The 15,618-nt window shown below is 36.2% G+C and overlaps 1 protein-coding gene across 1 annotated transcript in view; it reads right to left on the bottom strand.

Annotated features, from left to right (window-relative positions):
* The window catches only part of Radx (RPA1 related single stranded DNA binding protein, X-linked), a 207,631-nt gene that overhangs the window by 41,287 nt on the left and 150,726 nt on the right, over positions 1-15,618 (bottom strand). Inside the window, 4 exon segments of the mRNA XM_045139920.1 lie at positions 2,842-2,994; positions 2,996-3,028; positions 4,024-4,184; positions 8,800-8,940. Coding sequence (XP_044995855.1) covers positions 2,842-2,994; positions 2,996-3,028; positions 4,024-4,184; positions 8,800-8,940 — 488 coding nt within the window.

The following is a 15,618-nucleotide window of genomic DNA, read 5'->3' as shown; positions in this document are numbered from 1 at the left end:
TTCAAAGAACCAACTCTTTATTTCATTAATTCTTTGGATTGTTTTTTTTTTTGTTTGTTTGTTTCTGTTTCATTAATTTCTGCCCTAATCTTATTATTTCTTCCCATCTACTGGTTTTTGGTTTGCCTTATTCTTTTTCCAAGGCATTAATGTGAAGCATTAGGTTGTTTACTTGCAAACTTTCTAATGTCTTAATATAGGCATTTAAAGCTATAAATTTACCTCTTAGAACTGCCTTCAATGTGTCCCCGAGATTTTTGTATGTTATGTTCTCATTATTGTTTGACACTATAAATTTTTTGATTTTCTTCTTGATTTCTTCATTGACCCATTCATCATTTAGTAGTGTATTCTTTAGTTTCCATGATTTTGTGTATGCTCTATAGCCTTTCTTGCTACTGATTTGTAGTTTAGTTCCATTGTGGTCAGATAGAATGCAAGGAATTATTTCAATTATTTTTGTGTGTGTGTCCTAATATATGGTGTATTTTAGAGAATGTTCCATGTGCTGCTGAAAACAATGTATATTCTGCAGCATTTGGATGAAATGTCCTGTATATATCTATTAGGTCCATTCCTTCTATGACCTCATTTAGTCCAGATGCCTCTCTGTTTATTTTTTTCCCGGGATGACCTGTCAATTGATGAGAGTGGGGTGTTAAATTCACCCATTACCACTATGTTTGGTGTTATCTGTGACCTTAATTCTAATAGTGTTTGTTTGATGAATTTGGGAGCCCCCATGTTAGGTGCATATATGTTTAGGATTGTAATGTCCTCATGTTGGAGTGTGCCCTTAATCCATATAAAGTGACCTTCCTTATCTTTCTTGACTAACATTGGACTGAAGTCGACCTTGTCAGATATTAGGATAGCAACCCCTGCTTGTATCCTAGGCCCATTTGCTTGAAACACTGTTTTCCAACCTTTCACCCAAAGATAATATCTATCCTTTGTAGAAAGGTGAGTTTCTTGGAAACAACAATTGTAGGATCCTGCTCTTTAACCCAGTCTGCAAATCTATGTCTTTTGGTTGGGACATTGAGGATGTTGATATTAAGAGATAATAATAATTATTAATAGTGGAACACAGTTGATGTAGATAACCAACTGCTCACAGATTGGACATGAGACTCCCCTCAGTGGGGATAAACCCATATTTGGCTCTGGGAAATAAGTCAGATTCCCTAGAATAGGAAACCAACAGGCTCCAGAGAGGACCTCCATTGCTCTCTACCTAAGAAGAATAGATATACACATCAATATATTTTTCTAATGACTAGGCTTATTCCCTGTTATTAAAACTGTTCTCATATTTTGTTGGAGAATCTGTTCTGTTTTAAAGATGGGGGAGAATGTAAGCAAGAACAAGGATACATCAATACATCAAGAAGAAAGAGCCATTAGTCTACCAGGAAGCAGGTCGTCTCCACCACATTTACCCAGGCCCAGAAGTTATTACAGGGGAAATGGTGACACAAATGCTGCTCTCACAGCTAGCCAGAAGAACAGTTCCAGGGAAATGGTGACAGATACTGTGGTTGCTCAAACCATAAAAACAGAGATCCATAGTCTATGGAGGAAACAACACTAAATCAGATTTCCATCTTGCTCACCAAGGGTCAGGGATTATCATGGAAGAGGGGAAGGAAAGATTGTAAGAGCTTCAGGGTGGATGGGAATAGTTTGAGAACTCATGGTTCCACCATTCCGGTAGACATTGACTGAGGTCTCTTGGTGCCCCCAACAATGAATACCAATATCCTACTGAAGATCCTCAACAGAATTGGGGCAGGAAGGGGGGAGAGAGGGTCTATGTGTACAACCTTTTTATTAAAAAATCAGTAAATTAAAAAAAATCACAATTGTACACATAAACATTGTATATGTGAAAACACTTAAAAAGAAATAATCCCCTTGGCTCCAGAGTGTGAGGCCACCATAGAGGGCTGAGGGCTGAATGAGTGGAGCTACCTTCTTCCCTGGAAGATATAACAATGAACCAGAGAGGACAATTCTAAAGAATTTAAAATCAAGTGTAATTTTCTACAGTAGATTTTGGAGTTGCTTGTGTCTCATAACTCATTTTTACCTTCTAATTTCTCTTTCAGAATGGGAATGACTATCATAAATCTCATCCCACCATTGCATTTTGGACATATCATTTGTCTGTTTTCATAGGTTTGCAGGATGAATCATCTTATTTTTCTTTTTTACTATTTATTGATTTGCTTATTTGAGAGACAGAGAGAGGCAGAGATGAGAGGAGAGAGAGAGAGAGAGAAAATGGGTGAGCCAGGATCTCTAGCAATGGCAAATGAACCCTAGATGCATGCACCACTTTGTGCATTTGGCTTTACATGAGTAATGGGAATTGAACCTCAGTCCTTTGGCTTTGCCAGAAAGTGCCTTAAGCAGTATGCCATCTCTCCAGCCCTGGGTTTCTTGATATGAAGATTCTGAACAAGATTGGAGACAGATTTATGTTAAGATTTTTAAGGATATTATGATGAAGCAAATATTTTCAAGGGATAACATGGATTTGGGGGAAGTAGGCTTGGATGTAAACTCTGTCCCTCATTTTTCATATAATGAAATGCTAGCCTTGTATACCACAGAACATAACTTTATTTAGACACTGCATTTATTGCAGAAGTAGTGGTTAAGGTAAGTTCACAGCCTGGCCTGGAAATATATAGCTATAATCTAAGCACTCAGGAAACTAGAACAGAAGGATCATGAGTGCAGTATGGCCTAGATAATGAGTCCAAAATAAAAAAAAAATACATTTGGAAACAGACATACACACTGGAGAACTCCATGACAAAAATAAATACATACAATGCAAGTGATTTTCAGATTGGAATATGGGTCTTCAGTAAATTTTCCTTTCTTGCTGGGACTTTTATATATAGTAAGAAAACACTGAGAACTCACAGGACTGTCATCTTGATCCCTTTCACTACTGTCTTTCCAGCTGATGACTTTTATCTTTAGCAGCTTGAGATGTTGAGTGTTGGTCAACACTCTAAAACCAGCAATTTAGACAACACATGTTAAAACAAATTCACAAAACTCCTTCTTCTAAAAGATTCATAACTTTAGTTTCTTCATGTTTTAATACCTTAAAGAGCTAAGCAAAACTTTGCAACCATATTACTTTGATAAAGATTACTAAATCAAATCTATGTAGCATTACCTATCTTAAAAAGATAAGTCTTTTAATGCTAGTCTAACCTAGACTAAATACATATCCAAAGTAATAATGCTAGACATAGCTTTTAAAATATATTTTATTTTTATTTATTTAGTTGACAGAGAAAGAGGGGGAGAGAGAGAGAGAGATTGAGAGAGAGAGAATGAGAATGTGTGAGCCAGGGCTTCCAGCCTCTGCAAACAAACTCCAGATGTGTGCGCTCCCTTGTACATCTGGCTAACATAGGTCCTGGGGAATCGAACCTGGGTTCTTTGGCTTTGCAGGCAAATGCCTTAACCGCTAAGCCATCCCTCCAGCCCTCAGCCCTAGACATAGCTTTTACATGATTAACAGGAAAAATTAACTTGTCTTGATTGTGTTTAGATTCCATAACCTACCTCTTTTAATATATAATTTATCTTATAAGAGTTATAGCTTTATGGTATAGAACCTGGGTAAGACTACCATGCCATCTATACAGATTAAAAACTTCCCCATGGAAGTTTTCCCATCATAATCTCATGGACCAAAGTTAGTAAATCAATTAGGTCATATAAACCACCAGGAAATTTAAGGCAGTTGTGATAGGCTTGGATTATTTAGAAAACAAAAGTAAGGTCGAGTTTGTTATTTTTTTTTTTTTTTTTTGAGGGGGGAGTACGGGATTGAGGCCATTAGCTCTGTTTGCTCCAAAATAAACCACAGAAATGGGAAACAAATACAAAATCTTAAAGCATTATTAACAGTCAATATGAAACATGAGAGACTAATTTTAATTATGACCACAGTGTTTTCAGAGATGTAATACTAGTTCTGTGGCAACATACTCAAAGTGTTTCTGTTGCTGAAGCACTTTCAGATGGACAGTTATGGCAGACATACTTTACAGCAGTCATTATCCCCTGAATTGCAATGCACTTTTGTTCCCTCTACTGTAATTCTTCAATCGCTCTTCTTACTTCACTTATAGCTGTCAAGAGTTTCTGAACTGTAAATGAGCAATTCCAAAGAAGTCATCACTATTAAAGAAGTAAAATGATAAAAATAAAACTGGGCCTGAAAGTTACAACATAGAATTATAAACTTGCTATATTAATTTAAATCTCTGAGATTTTGTGTTTATATTTGACATCATCTTAAGTATTTTTTATAAAACAGAGAAAATATATGCATCAATGAAACTGTTATTCGGTAATAAAGGCTTCCAATCTGAAATCTCTAAAGTTACATAGTGATTATAATTTATATATCATATTTCCAATTATAAAACACTAGTCAGTGTCCAGAAAAAACACATTTTATTTTATCAACCATATATGGAATGTTGTTAACATTAGAACATGCAAGAGGATGTCAATATTTAAGTGACAATATATCAGCATTTCAATGTTTATTTTTCCCCAAATCATGTAATTATCTTATAGTTTTTAAAAAGAACCCACTTAAATTTAACCTTTTGGCTGTCATATATTAATTCTATTTAAAAGAAAATTAATGCTAAGGTGTTCAACAGTAATTAAATTCCAAATTCAGTATATTTTCTTTGCTATCATATTTTAAATAAAGATAACCCTTGTTTAAGTTATATACGATCATCCTATAAGAATAGCATAGTAATACTGTTAACACCTAGATACTAAATTCCCTAATGTGTCTTTTAAATAGCATTGGTCTTTCTATGTAATTTGAGTTGAGATTATCAATGCCAGATGTCATCTTAATAACATTGGGATTCTTGGTGGGTCTTTTGTTGTTGATTTCTAGCAATATAGCATTGTGATCTGATATCATGCAGGGAATTATGTCAATCTTCCTAAATATGTGGAAGCAGTCTTTGTGACCCAGTTTATGGTCTATTTTAGAGAAGGTTCCATGGGCTGCTGAGAAGAATGTATAGTCTGTGGATTTGAGATGGAAAGTTCTGTAGATGTCCCTTAGGTCTAAGTGATCTATGGTTTTGTTGAGCTCTCTTACTTCCCTGTTGAGTTTCTGTTTGGATGATCTGTCTATTACTGATAATGGTGTATTGAAGTCCCCAGCTATGATGGTGTTGGTGGTTATTTCTGTGTTATCGTCAAGTAGGTTTTATTTTATGAACTGTGGAGCCCCTGTGTTTGATGCATACAGATTTATGATTATAATATCCTCTTGATGGATCGTTCCCTTGATAAGTAGGAAGTTTCCTTCTTTGTCTTTTTTGATTATTTTTGGTTTGAAGTCTATTTTATCCGATATTAATATAGCTACACCTGCTTGTTTCTTATTCCCGTTTGCTTGGAATATTGTTTTATACCCTTTCACCCTGAGGTCTTTAGTGGTAAGGTGGGTTTCTTGAAGACAACAGATTGAGGGGTCTAATTTTTTGATCCATCCTGTTAGCTTTTGTCTCTTGATTGGTGAATTAAGGCCATTAATATTTACAGTAATGATTGTGAGATTTGATTTGATCCCTGCCATATTGTGATGGCATATGTGGTTTGGTGTTTTCATGGACTTTGAAGCAATTTCACATATCTCAAAGATAAAAGTCAAGTTTGCTTGTTTACTATAAAGCATATAATTATCCAATGACAGTAAACCTGTTTAAAAAAATCAGACATATTACAGCTTAGGGGTACTAAACTGCAATAAACTTTTTTTTTCTTACTATCCAAATGGTTGGCTCCTCTAATGACTGACATTTAGACCATTATCTTGAAAGTATAGTGCCATGTAAGACATAAACTGTCTGTGGATATAGTTTGGCATTTAAACTCATGTTCATAGGGCATACTTAAAATGGAATATTTATGTCAGATATTGTCAGTATTTACAAAATATGGTATTGAGACAGATACTTTATATACATTTCCTAAACCTCTTCTTGTAACAAATTTCTTAATTCCAACAAGGTAGCAATCTGGTATATATCTTATTCTATTCTACTCCCTTATTCTTTCATTTGGAAATTTTTAGCTTAAAAGTATTAGGGAAACAAGATAAACAATGTAGTTTTTCTTCAGTAAGTATGGAAACTTAGTTCAAGAACTATTACAGAAAAAAAAAAAATCTGCAGATGCCCAGGGCTCTTATATAAACCATTATTGTTGTCAGGTTCTCACTATTGGCATAAGTCATCCGACTAAGAGGAGATTTTGGGAAAAAGAGGTTTAGTTTGGCTTACAGACTCAAGGGGACACTCCACAATAGCAAGGAAAACAATGGTATGAGCAGAGGATAGACATCACTCTGTGGTTAACATAAGGAAGACAATAACAACAGGAGAGTGTACCAAACACTGGCAAGGGAAAACTGGCTATAACATTAATAAGTTTGCCCCAAACAATATACTGCCTCCAAGGGGCATTAATTCCCAAATCTCCATCAGCTGAGAAGCTAGCATTCAGAATACCTAAGTCAAACCATCACTTTCTGCCCCTGGCCCCCATAAACTGATCACCATCCATGATGTAAAAAGTAATGCATTCAGTCCAATTTTAAAGTCCCCATATTTTTTTAATCAAACATTATAATCCAAGGTCTTTTAACTGAGCCATAATACCAAAAAATCCCCCCAAATTCCATGATGGCACAAAATAATCATTCACACTGCAAAAAATGGCATTGGGCATAGCAAAGAAATATTCAGCAAATACAAGATTTAAACATGACAAAGATCAAAATCAGTAGTTCCAAGTTCAACAACTCTAGCCACTGACAAATTTCCAAGTCCGATAATTCTAACCAGCAACAAGTCTCTGGAGTTCCAATTCTGCCCCTTCTAGCTAGGCTACTCACAGACTGGGAAAACTTCATCTGGTGCCAGCAACTTTCCTTAGCAGCATGTACCTCTCCTCTGGGTCTCCACTGCAATCCATGGTTCATCCTAATGGCTCCATCGGGGGTCTCTATGCAGGCATCCAGCAAACCTGCTACACATAGCTCATGGCCATTTCAAAAATACAAGACTGCATTGAAAATTCAATGAACCTCTCTTTCCTGCATTGACTATGCTCCATAATACCAGGTAGAGTACCACTTTGTTAGTCTAGGGGGAATAAAGCAGACTTTGAAAAACAGTACACTACTTGAGTACTCAGGCCCCTTCAAAAGGATCTACATTCTTCCTGTTGCCCCAAAGCAGGTCAGCTGGCCCAATCTCAATGGTTGTAATCTCTCAATTACAGCTGAATAGTCAGCAGTTTCAGCCCAAAGATTTCACTTCTGTGTCATATCTCTATGCATACACCATTCAATTTCTACAAAAAGCACAAGTTCTCAGGATACAGGCATAATAGCAAGCCTTTCACACAAACTGCTTCAAGCCCAGGTCAGGCAAAGTTCTTTCCCTCATAAGACAAATGTCACAGTCCATAGTTCTTACTGCATTCAGGTCTTTCAATAATGACCAGAATAGTATATCAAGCTGTATTTACAGCACTTCAAGGCATCTCTTAGGCCAAAGTTTCAACTCCTTCCACATTCCTCTTGAAAATCAGCTCCAAAAGGCCAAAGACACACAGTGAATGTCTAGTAGCAATCCCACTCCTCGATACCAACTATACTGTTGCAATCAGGTTCACATTGCTGGCAGAAATCACCCAACCAAGAGCAGATTGTGGGAAAAAAGAGTTTATTTTGGCATACAGACTCAAGGGGACACTCCACAATGTCTGGGAAAATGATGGCATGAGCAGAGAGGGTTGACATCAACCCCTGGCCAACATAAGGTGTACAATAGCAACAGCAGAGTGTGTCAAACAGTGGCAAGGTGAAACTGGTTATAACATCCATAATCCTGCCCCCAACACTATACTGCATCCAAGAGGTGTTAATTCCCAAATCTCCATCAGTTGGGAACCTAGTATTCAAAACACCTAAGTTTATGTGGGACACCTGAATCAAAATAGTCATTGTATTTGAATGTAACCAATACACATCATTCTGTACAATTTAAATCAATTTTTGGATTACTTATAACACTAAATACAATGCTATACGAATAATTGTTATATTGAACAGGTAATAATGAGACTAAAACATTTGTGTACATCTACCACATATACAATTTTTTCAAATATGTTTTGATCCAATATTAGTTGAATTAATGGATGTGGAACATGAACATAGAGAGGGACTAATTTACTTTTAGAAAAATTGTCTGATAAATAAAACAAAAAATGTACATCAAAATTTAGCCTTAGAAACACATATTAAAATTATATAAAGAACATAATATTTCTGCAATTAGGCTTTCTGTATCTTTATGTTCCATATCTATAAATGTTAGCTGATACTTGCTTAATATCATTATAGAAATTATATTTATACTTTCTGTGGTATGAAACCTATTAATCTTCAATATAGCAAGCCATTATGATTATCTATATTCTACAACATGCAGGAAGTAAAGGTAACCAACAAAATAAATTCAAATCTATGGTAAGCTACAAAATAATTTTCTCAATCAGACATAATCTATTTCATAGGCCAAATATCCTTTAATAAAATATTTTACAATCATAATGAGGTCAAAATAAAGCTATGTAATAATTGAACATTATAACGTAAAAGTTCTAGTCAAAAGACAATAAAATTTCAATAAAGAATATACAAAAAGTTACTAATAACAAATACTTGGCTCTCATTTGTGGTGGTGAAATACAGCAGTTTAGGCATTCAAGTGTCTTTTCTAACAACTTTCAACTGGATACTCACTTTCAACTGGGTATTCACCAAATATATCATGGTATAAAATGAAGACACTTGTGAATAAAATTGCTTTTGGATTTCAAAGAGTACATATCAAGATGAATACCTAACACAATGCTTTTATTTATTTATTTATTTCATTTTATTTATTTTTTTGCAAGCAAGAGGGAGAGAAGAGAAACAGTCACAATGGGTGCACCAGAGCCTCCAGCCATGGTACATAACTCCAGATGCATGTGCTACTTTGTGCATCTGGCTTTACATGGGTGCTGGGGAATCAAACTGGGGTCATTAGGCTTTGAAGGCAAGTGCCTTAACTGCTGAATCAGCTCTCCAGCCCTAACACATGCCTTTAAACTTTAAAGAACACAGGAATTACATAGGATTGTTATTAAGATGTAAATTTAGATTATATATGAAATGGACCCTGAGATTTTGCATTTCTAATGGGTTAGGTCATACTTGTGCTATTTGTCTTATTACTGTACAGTGATCTGCACATACTAGGTAGCCTACATTTTTATAAACAGAGGCTTTTCCTTTGCAGAGTGCAAGAGCTAAATATAAGTAAAGCTATTTGCTTCTTATGTATATGAAGAGTACAGGAGTCATTATAGCTGTGAAGAAAAGTGAGTATAAGTAGTTATTTTCTATAGGGAAAGAGGTTACTTTCTCTATTGCACATTCATTAACTTACTCTATATAGCATAAAATTTGAATATATGGAATCCTATCACACAGAGCTATAGTATTAAGTTGTATTTCCTTATGCAAGTGTTTTATATCTCTCATATAGTTATCGTAATTAAATGACAAGGCCCAATGACAGAGCTTAAACATCTATTTACTTTTTTTCATTTTGCTAGTGTACTTGATAGGTTACAAAGAATCTTTGTAAATGGGCTTGTAATATCCTAAGACTTAAAATTACTTTGTAAAGCTGTCAAACATTTTAAAATACAATTATTTTTAAAACAACAAATTATTTTAAATATTAGGTTACTTAGTTTTTAAAATTTCATTTATCCAACCTTATTGTTTCCTTCAACTCACCACATGCCCAAACAATCTTCATTTTATAAGCTAGGGAATGACTAAATAAATAATCATGTCTTTATACAACAATATGTTTTTGTTTGAAAGTGTCCACAAGATAAGTATCACCAATATCACCAGTATCAAACAATTTCTCCAGAGTATGAGTATAAATCTATTGGTTACTGTCCCTTTTTACTAAGTGATTTTTTTTACAGCAACCAAAGTAAAGGAAATATGTCCAGATCCTGAGGATAGTCTTAATTTATGCCACTTTAATTAAAAAACTAAAAACTCATTGATATCAAAGCCTAAAGGTATTGGTAGAGTAGTATCCAATAAATTTCTAAAATATATTAGGAGGGTAGATCATATGTTGTGTTCTTACCACAAGAAAATTAAACCTCTCATTCTAATTTCACGACCATCAAAACATTTCATAGTACCAGAAATGATTTAGACTTGTAAGTGCTTCCAGTAAAGTATTTGGATAGAAAAATAAACATGTAATCTCAAAAGTCTTTTCTATATACTAATAATAAATATATTGAGAAACAAATCAAGAAAACAATCCTTTACATAATACTATGAAAATACTAAGAATATACCTAACCATTCAGGTAAAAGACTTCTAGAAATAAAACTATGAAACACTGAAAAAAGTAGAAATATAACATGTTATTGATGGAAGAGCTGGAATTAATGGATTGGCTGACTACTGTGAAAAAGGACATAAACTACATCAAAATTCAATGATATTCTTTTTTAATATTTTATTTTAATTTATTTATTTGAGAGAGCAAAAAAGGCAGAGAGAGGGAGAGGGGGAAAGAGATAATGGGCACATCAGGGCTTCTAGCCACTGCAAACAAACTCCAGATGCATGTGCAACCTTGTGCATCTGGCTTACATGGGTCCTGGAAAAGTGAACCCGGGTACTTTGGCTTTGCAGGCAAGTCCCTTAACCACTAATCCATTTCTCCAGCCCTCAGTGATATTCATTACAGAACTAGAAAAAAATCTCCAAATTTATATGGATGCATAAGAGATCCTGAATACCAAAAAGAGTAATCTGCAGCAAATGCAGTGATGCTAGAGGTCTCATAATAACTGATTCTAAATTATTCTGCAGACTGATAGCAACAAAACAACATGGTACTAGCACAAAATAGACATATAGACCAATAGAAAAGGACAGACACGCAGAACAATACCTGCACAATGAAGATGCACATGTCAAAAAATATTACAATGAGACTACCTCACCCCAGTCTGAATGAATACTATCAAGCAATCAAACCATGTCGGTGAGTGTATAAGAAGAAAGGGCCTGTATACACTAAGTGGGAATGTTATATTATAAAAACAAGTATAGATGTCCTTCAAAAAACTAGAAATGCAATTCTGTATTTCTTTTTTTTTTAATTTTTATTAACATTTTTCATGATTATAAAATATATCCCATGGTAATTCCCTCCCTCCCCACCCCCACACTTTCCCGTTTGAAATTCCATTCTCCATCATATTACCTCCCCATTACAATCATTGTAATTACATATATACAATATCAACCTATTAAGTATCCTTCTCCCTTCCTTTCTCCACCCTTTATGTCTCCTTTTCAACTTACTGGCCTCTGCTACTAAGTATTTTCATTCTCACGCAGAAGCCCAGTCATCTGTAGCTAGGATCCACATATGAGAGAGAACATGTGGCGCTTGGCTTTCTGGGCCTGGGTTACCTCACTTAGTATAATACTTTCCAGGTCCATCCATTTTTCTGCAAATTTCATAAGTTCATTTTTCTTTACCACTGAGTAGAACTCCATTGTATAAATGTACCACATCTTCATTATCCACTCATCTGTTGAGGGACATCTAGGCTGGTTCCATTTCCCAGCTATTATAAATTGAGCAGCAATAAACATGGTTGAGCATGTACTTCTAAGGAAATGAGATGAGTCCTTTGGATATATGCCTAGGAGCGCTATAGCTGGGTCATATGGTAAATCAATCTCTAGCTGTTTTAGGAACCTCCACACTGTTTTCCACAATGGCTGGACCAGATTGCATTCCCACCAGCAGTGCAGAAGGGTTCCTTTTTTTCCACATCCCCGCCAACATTTATGATCATTTGTTTTCATGATGGTGGCCAATCTGACAGGAGTGAGATGGAATCTCAATGTAGTTTTAATCTGCATTTCCCTGATGACTAGTGACGTAGAACATTTTTTTTTAATTTTTTTTTTATTTTTATTTATTTGAGAGCGACAGACACAGAGAGAAAGACAGATAGAGGGAGAGAGAGAGAATGGGCGCGCCAGGGCTTCCAGCCTCTGCAAACGAACTCCAGACGCGTGCGCCCCCTTGTGCATCTGGCTAACGTGGGACCTGGGGAACCGAGCCTCAAACCGGGGTCCTTAGGCTTCACAGGCAAGCGCTTAACTGCTAAGCCATCTCTCCAGCCCTAGAACATTTTTTTAGATGCTTATATGCCATTCGTATTTCTTCCTTTGAGAACTCTCTATTTAGCTCCATAGCCCATTTTTTGATTGGCTTGTTTGATTCCTTATTATTTAACTTTTTGAGTTCTTTGTATATCCTAGATATTAATCCTCTATCAGATATATAGCTGGCGAAGATTTTTTCCCATTCTGTAGGTTGCCTCTTTGCTTTTTTCACTGTGTCCTTTGCAGTGCAAAATCTTTGTAATTTCATTAGGTCCCAGTGGTTAATCTGTGGTTTTATTGCCTGAGCAATTGGGGTTGTATTCGGAAAGTCTTTGCCAAGACCAATATGTTGAAGGGTTTCCCCTACTTTTTCCTCTAGCAGTTTCAGAGTTTCCGGTCTGATGTTAAGGTCTTTAATCCATTTGGACTTAATTCTTGTGCATGGCGAGAGAGAAGAATCTATTTTCATCCTTCTGCAGATATTTATCCAGTTTTCAAAACACCATTTGCTGAAGAGGCTGTCTCTTCTCCAATGAGTATTTTTGGCATTTTTATCGAATATCAGGTGGCTATAGCTACTTGGGCTTACATCCGGGTCCTCTATTCTGTTCCACTGATCTACATGTCTGTTTTTGTGCCAGTACCATGCTGTTTTTGTTACTATGGCTCTGTAGTATAGGTTAAAATCAGGTATGGTGATACCACCAGCCTCTTTTTTGTTGCTCAGTATTATTTTAGATATTCGAGGTTTTTTGTGATTCCAAATGAATTTTTGGATTCTTTTTTCTATTTCCATGAAGAAAGCCTTTGGAATTTTGATAGGGATTGCATTAAATGTGTAGATTGCTTTAGGTAAGATTGCCATTTTCACGATATTGATTCTTCCAATCCAGGAACAAGGGATGTTTCTCCACTTTCTAGTGTCTTCTGCAATTTCTCGCTTGAGTGTTTTAAAGTTCTCATTGTATGCAATTCTGTATTTCTACTTATACCGAAACCTGGACACAAGTCTTAATAAATCAAACACAGCATGCACAGAGTTATTTGTATACCTATGTTTATTGTGGCACTATTCACAACAGTCAAGTTATGGAATTAACCTAGGGACCCATAAATAGATGAATGTATAAAGAAAATGTGGCATATATACATATTGGAGTTTTATTCACCCATAAAAAATACAATCGTGTAATTTGGAGGAAACTGAATGCAATTGAAGGTCATCATGATAAATGAAATAGCCAGACTCAATGTATCAGACAGTTTGCTATTATATGTGGAATTTGAAAAAATAAAAGCATGAACCTAGAAGGGGAGCTACTGGCAAATAGGAAGAGGACCAAGAATAAAGGGAAAAAGGGCCAGTGAAGGTAATGGAAGGGTTAAGTATGCTCAAAGTACCTAATTTTCATGTATAAAATGGGATAAATCCACTACTTTGTACAATGAGCAATAATGAAAATGTGTCCAGCTGGGTTGTAATAAGGTTCAGAGAGCATGTCAGCATGTTTGAGGACCAGAATTAAATTTCCAGGTCATAAAAGTTAAAATAAAAATATTGCAAGCTCCATAGGTTGGGAATAACATATCCTCTTTGAGAAAACTGAATATTCATGTGTGTAGGATTCAAAGTAATGTCCTGTTTTTCACCCCTGTGTAGCTATTTCCTCTGAATTAGTAAGATGCCCTCCTGGAAGTAAGAAGGAAGCTATAAGTTTCAGGAAACTAACAAAAATTACAAGATTCAGGAAGTTCAGAAAGTGGTAAGACTCACTAGGCCCCTCCCTAAAGTTAAATAGAGCAAAAAACAGTTGCTGGGGTGGGGATAGAAGGGAACTCTAGAGTGTAGCTACTCATAAGTTTGGTAGGGAGTTCCAGGGATACAGCTTTTATGAGTCATGATCTATGCTGGGGTTGCCTTTGGTGATGCAGCTCCTTGGAGTAACCTGTGCTCCTGCAAGTAACCCTTTACCCAAGCCCTTGTAAATAACCAAGCTAGACTTGAGTGGAATCATTTCTTTGGTCTGTTGTTGGTGCCCTTTCTGGGGTGAATAAATGTTTGTTTACATCTTCGCAAGAAAAACCATGCAGCTCTATTGGCATCTGAATGAAACCCAATAGGACCTAACATGAGTTGGGAAGGAGCAGTAGCATGGCTCCTGTAATTGACAATAAGAAATGACAAAGGCTGGTCTGTCTAAAGGAGTTATAGGACATGTAATCAAGACTAAGCTGTCTGAGAGTGGAACATTCTTGTGGGTAATCCCAATAGCTGCCTACCTCCATATGGAATGAATTGGCATGCCTCCATGATGAATAAGGCCTGCCACGCAAATATGAGGAAGCCCCACTAAACAACAGATTAACTAAATATATACTTTTATCTTGGAAAGTAATGGAGAGTGATCATAAGCAGGCAAGGGCAGAAGTCATATAGTCTTTGCTTTGGGCAATAAAGCATGCAACTGAAGCTCAACTTTCTCTCCAGTAAGACCTTGTCTGAGACAGGCATGTTGGCACAAGCCTTTGATAACAGCACTTGGGAGGCAGAGGTAGGAAGATTGCTGTGAGTTTAAGGCCTGCATGAGACTACACAGTGAATTCCAGGTCAGCCTGGGATAGTGGGAGACCCTACCTTGAAAACCGGGGAAAAAGACCTTGTCTAAGTAAGGTAGGAATCACAATGACAAAAAGACAAGTGTCTGCAATCTCCCCTGTTATTTTCTGATTTGGTAGGATGTTATGTTGTAAATGGAGGATGATATGGAGGTGATGGCTTGCCATTTCTTCCTTTCTTCTGATATTGTGTGGGGGGAGGAAAGGAAGATGAGACAAGTTCTCAGGTAGTATAGAGTACAGGCTGGCTTACAACTCACTATGTAGTCAAGGGTTACCTTGAACTTCTGATTCTTTTGTATCTCACTCCCAAGTGCTTGGATTACAGGCCTATACCACCATGTTTAATGGCAAACATAAACCACTATGTCTGATGACTTGCCATTTATTACAGTTGAAAGGATACAAGGAGATGAAAATAAAATTAGGTATGTTTGAAAGAGCCCTTCCTGGAATCAGTGATGACAGAGGTAGCAAAGTGATACGATGAAAGGCCTTTACTCAGGTCCATCCTTTAATACAAAGAGAGGGGAAATCTATGATTCAGCATGCAGATGGAGGTCTTAATAATGGCCTAGCACAGGAAACTATGCTCTGCACCTGACCTGCTTAAATCAGATGAAAAGACAAG

The sequence above is a fragment of the Jaculus jaculus genome, chromosome X (assembly GCF_020740685.1).
Source record: "Jaculus jaculus isolate mJacJac1 chromosome X, mJacJac1.mat.Y.cur, whole genome shotgun sequence".
Classification (NCBI taxonomy): domain Eukaryota; kingdom Metazoa; phylum Chordata; class Mammalia; order Rodentia; family Dipodidae; genus Jaculus; species Jaculus jaculus.
The sequence above is the reverse complement of the archived record's forward strand: the minus strand, read 5'-3'. Positions and strand labels throughout refer to the sequence as shown.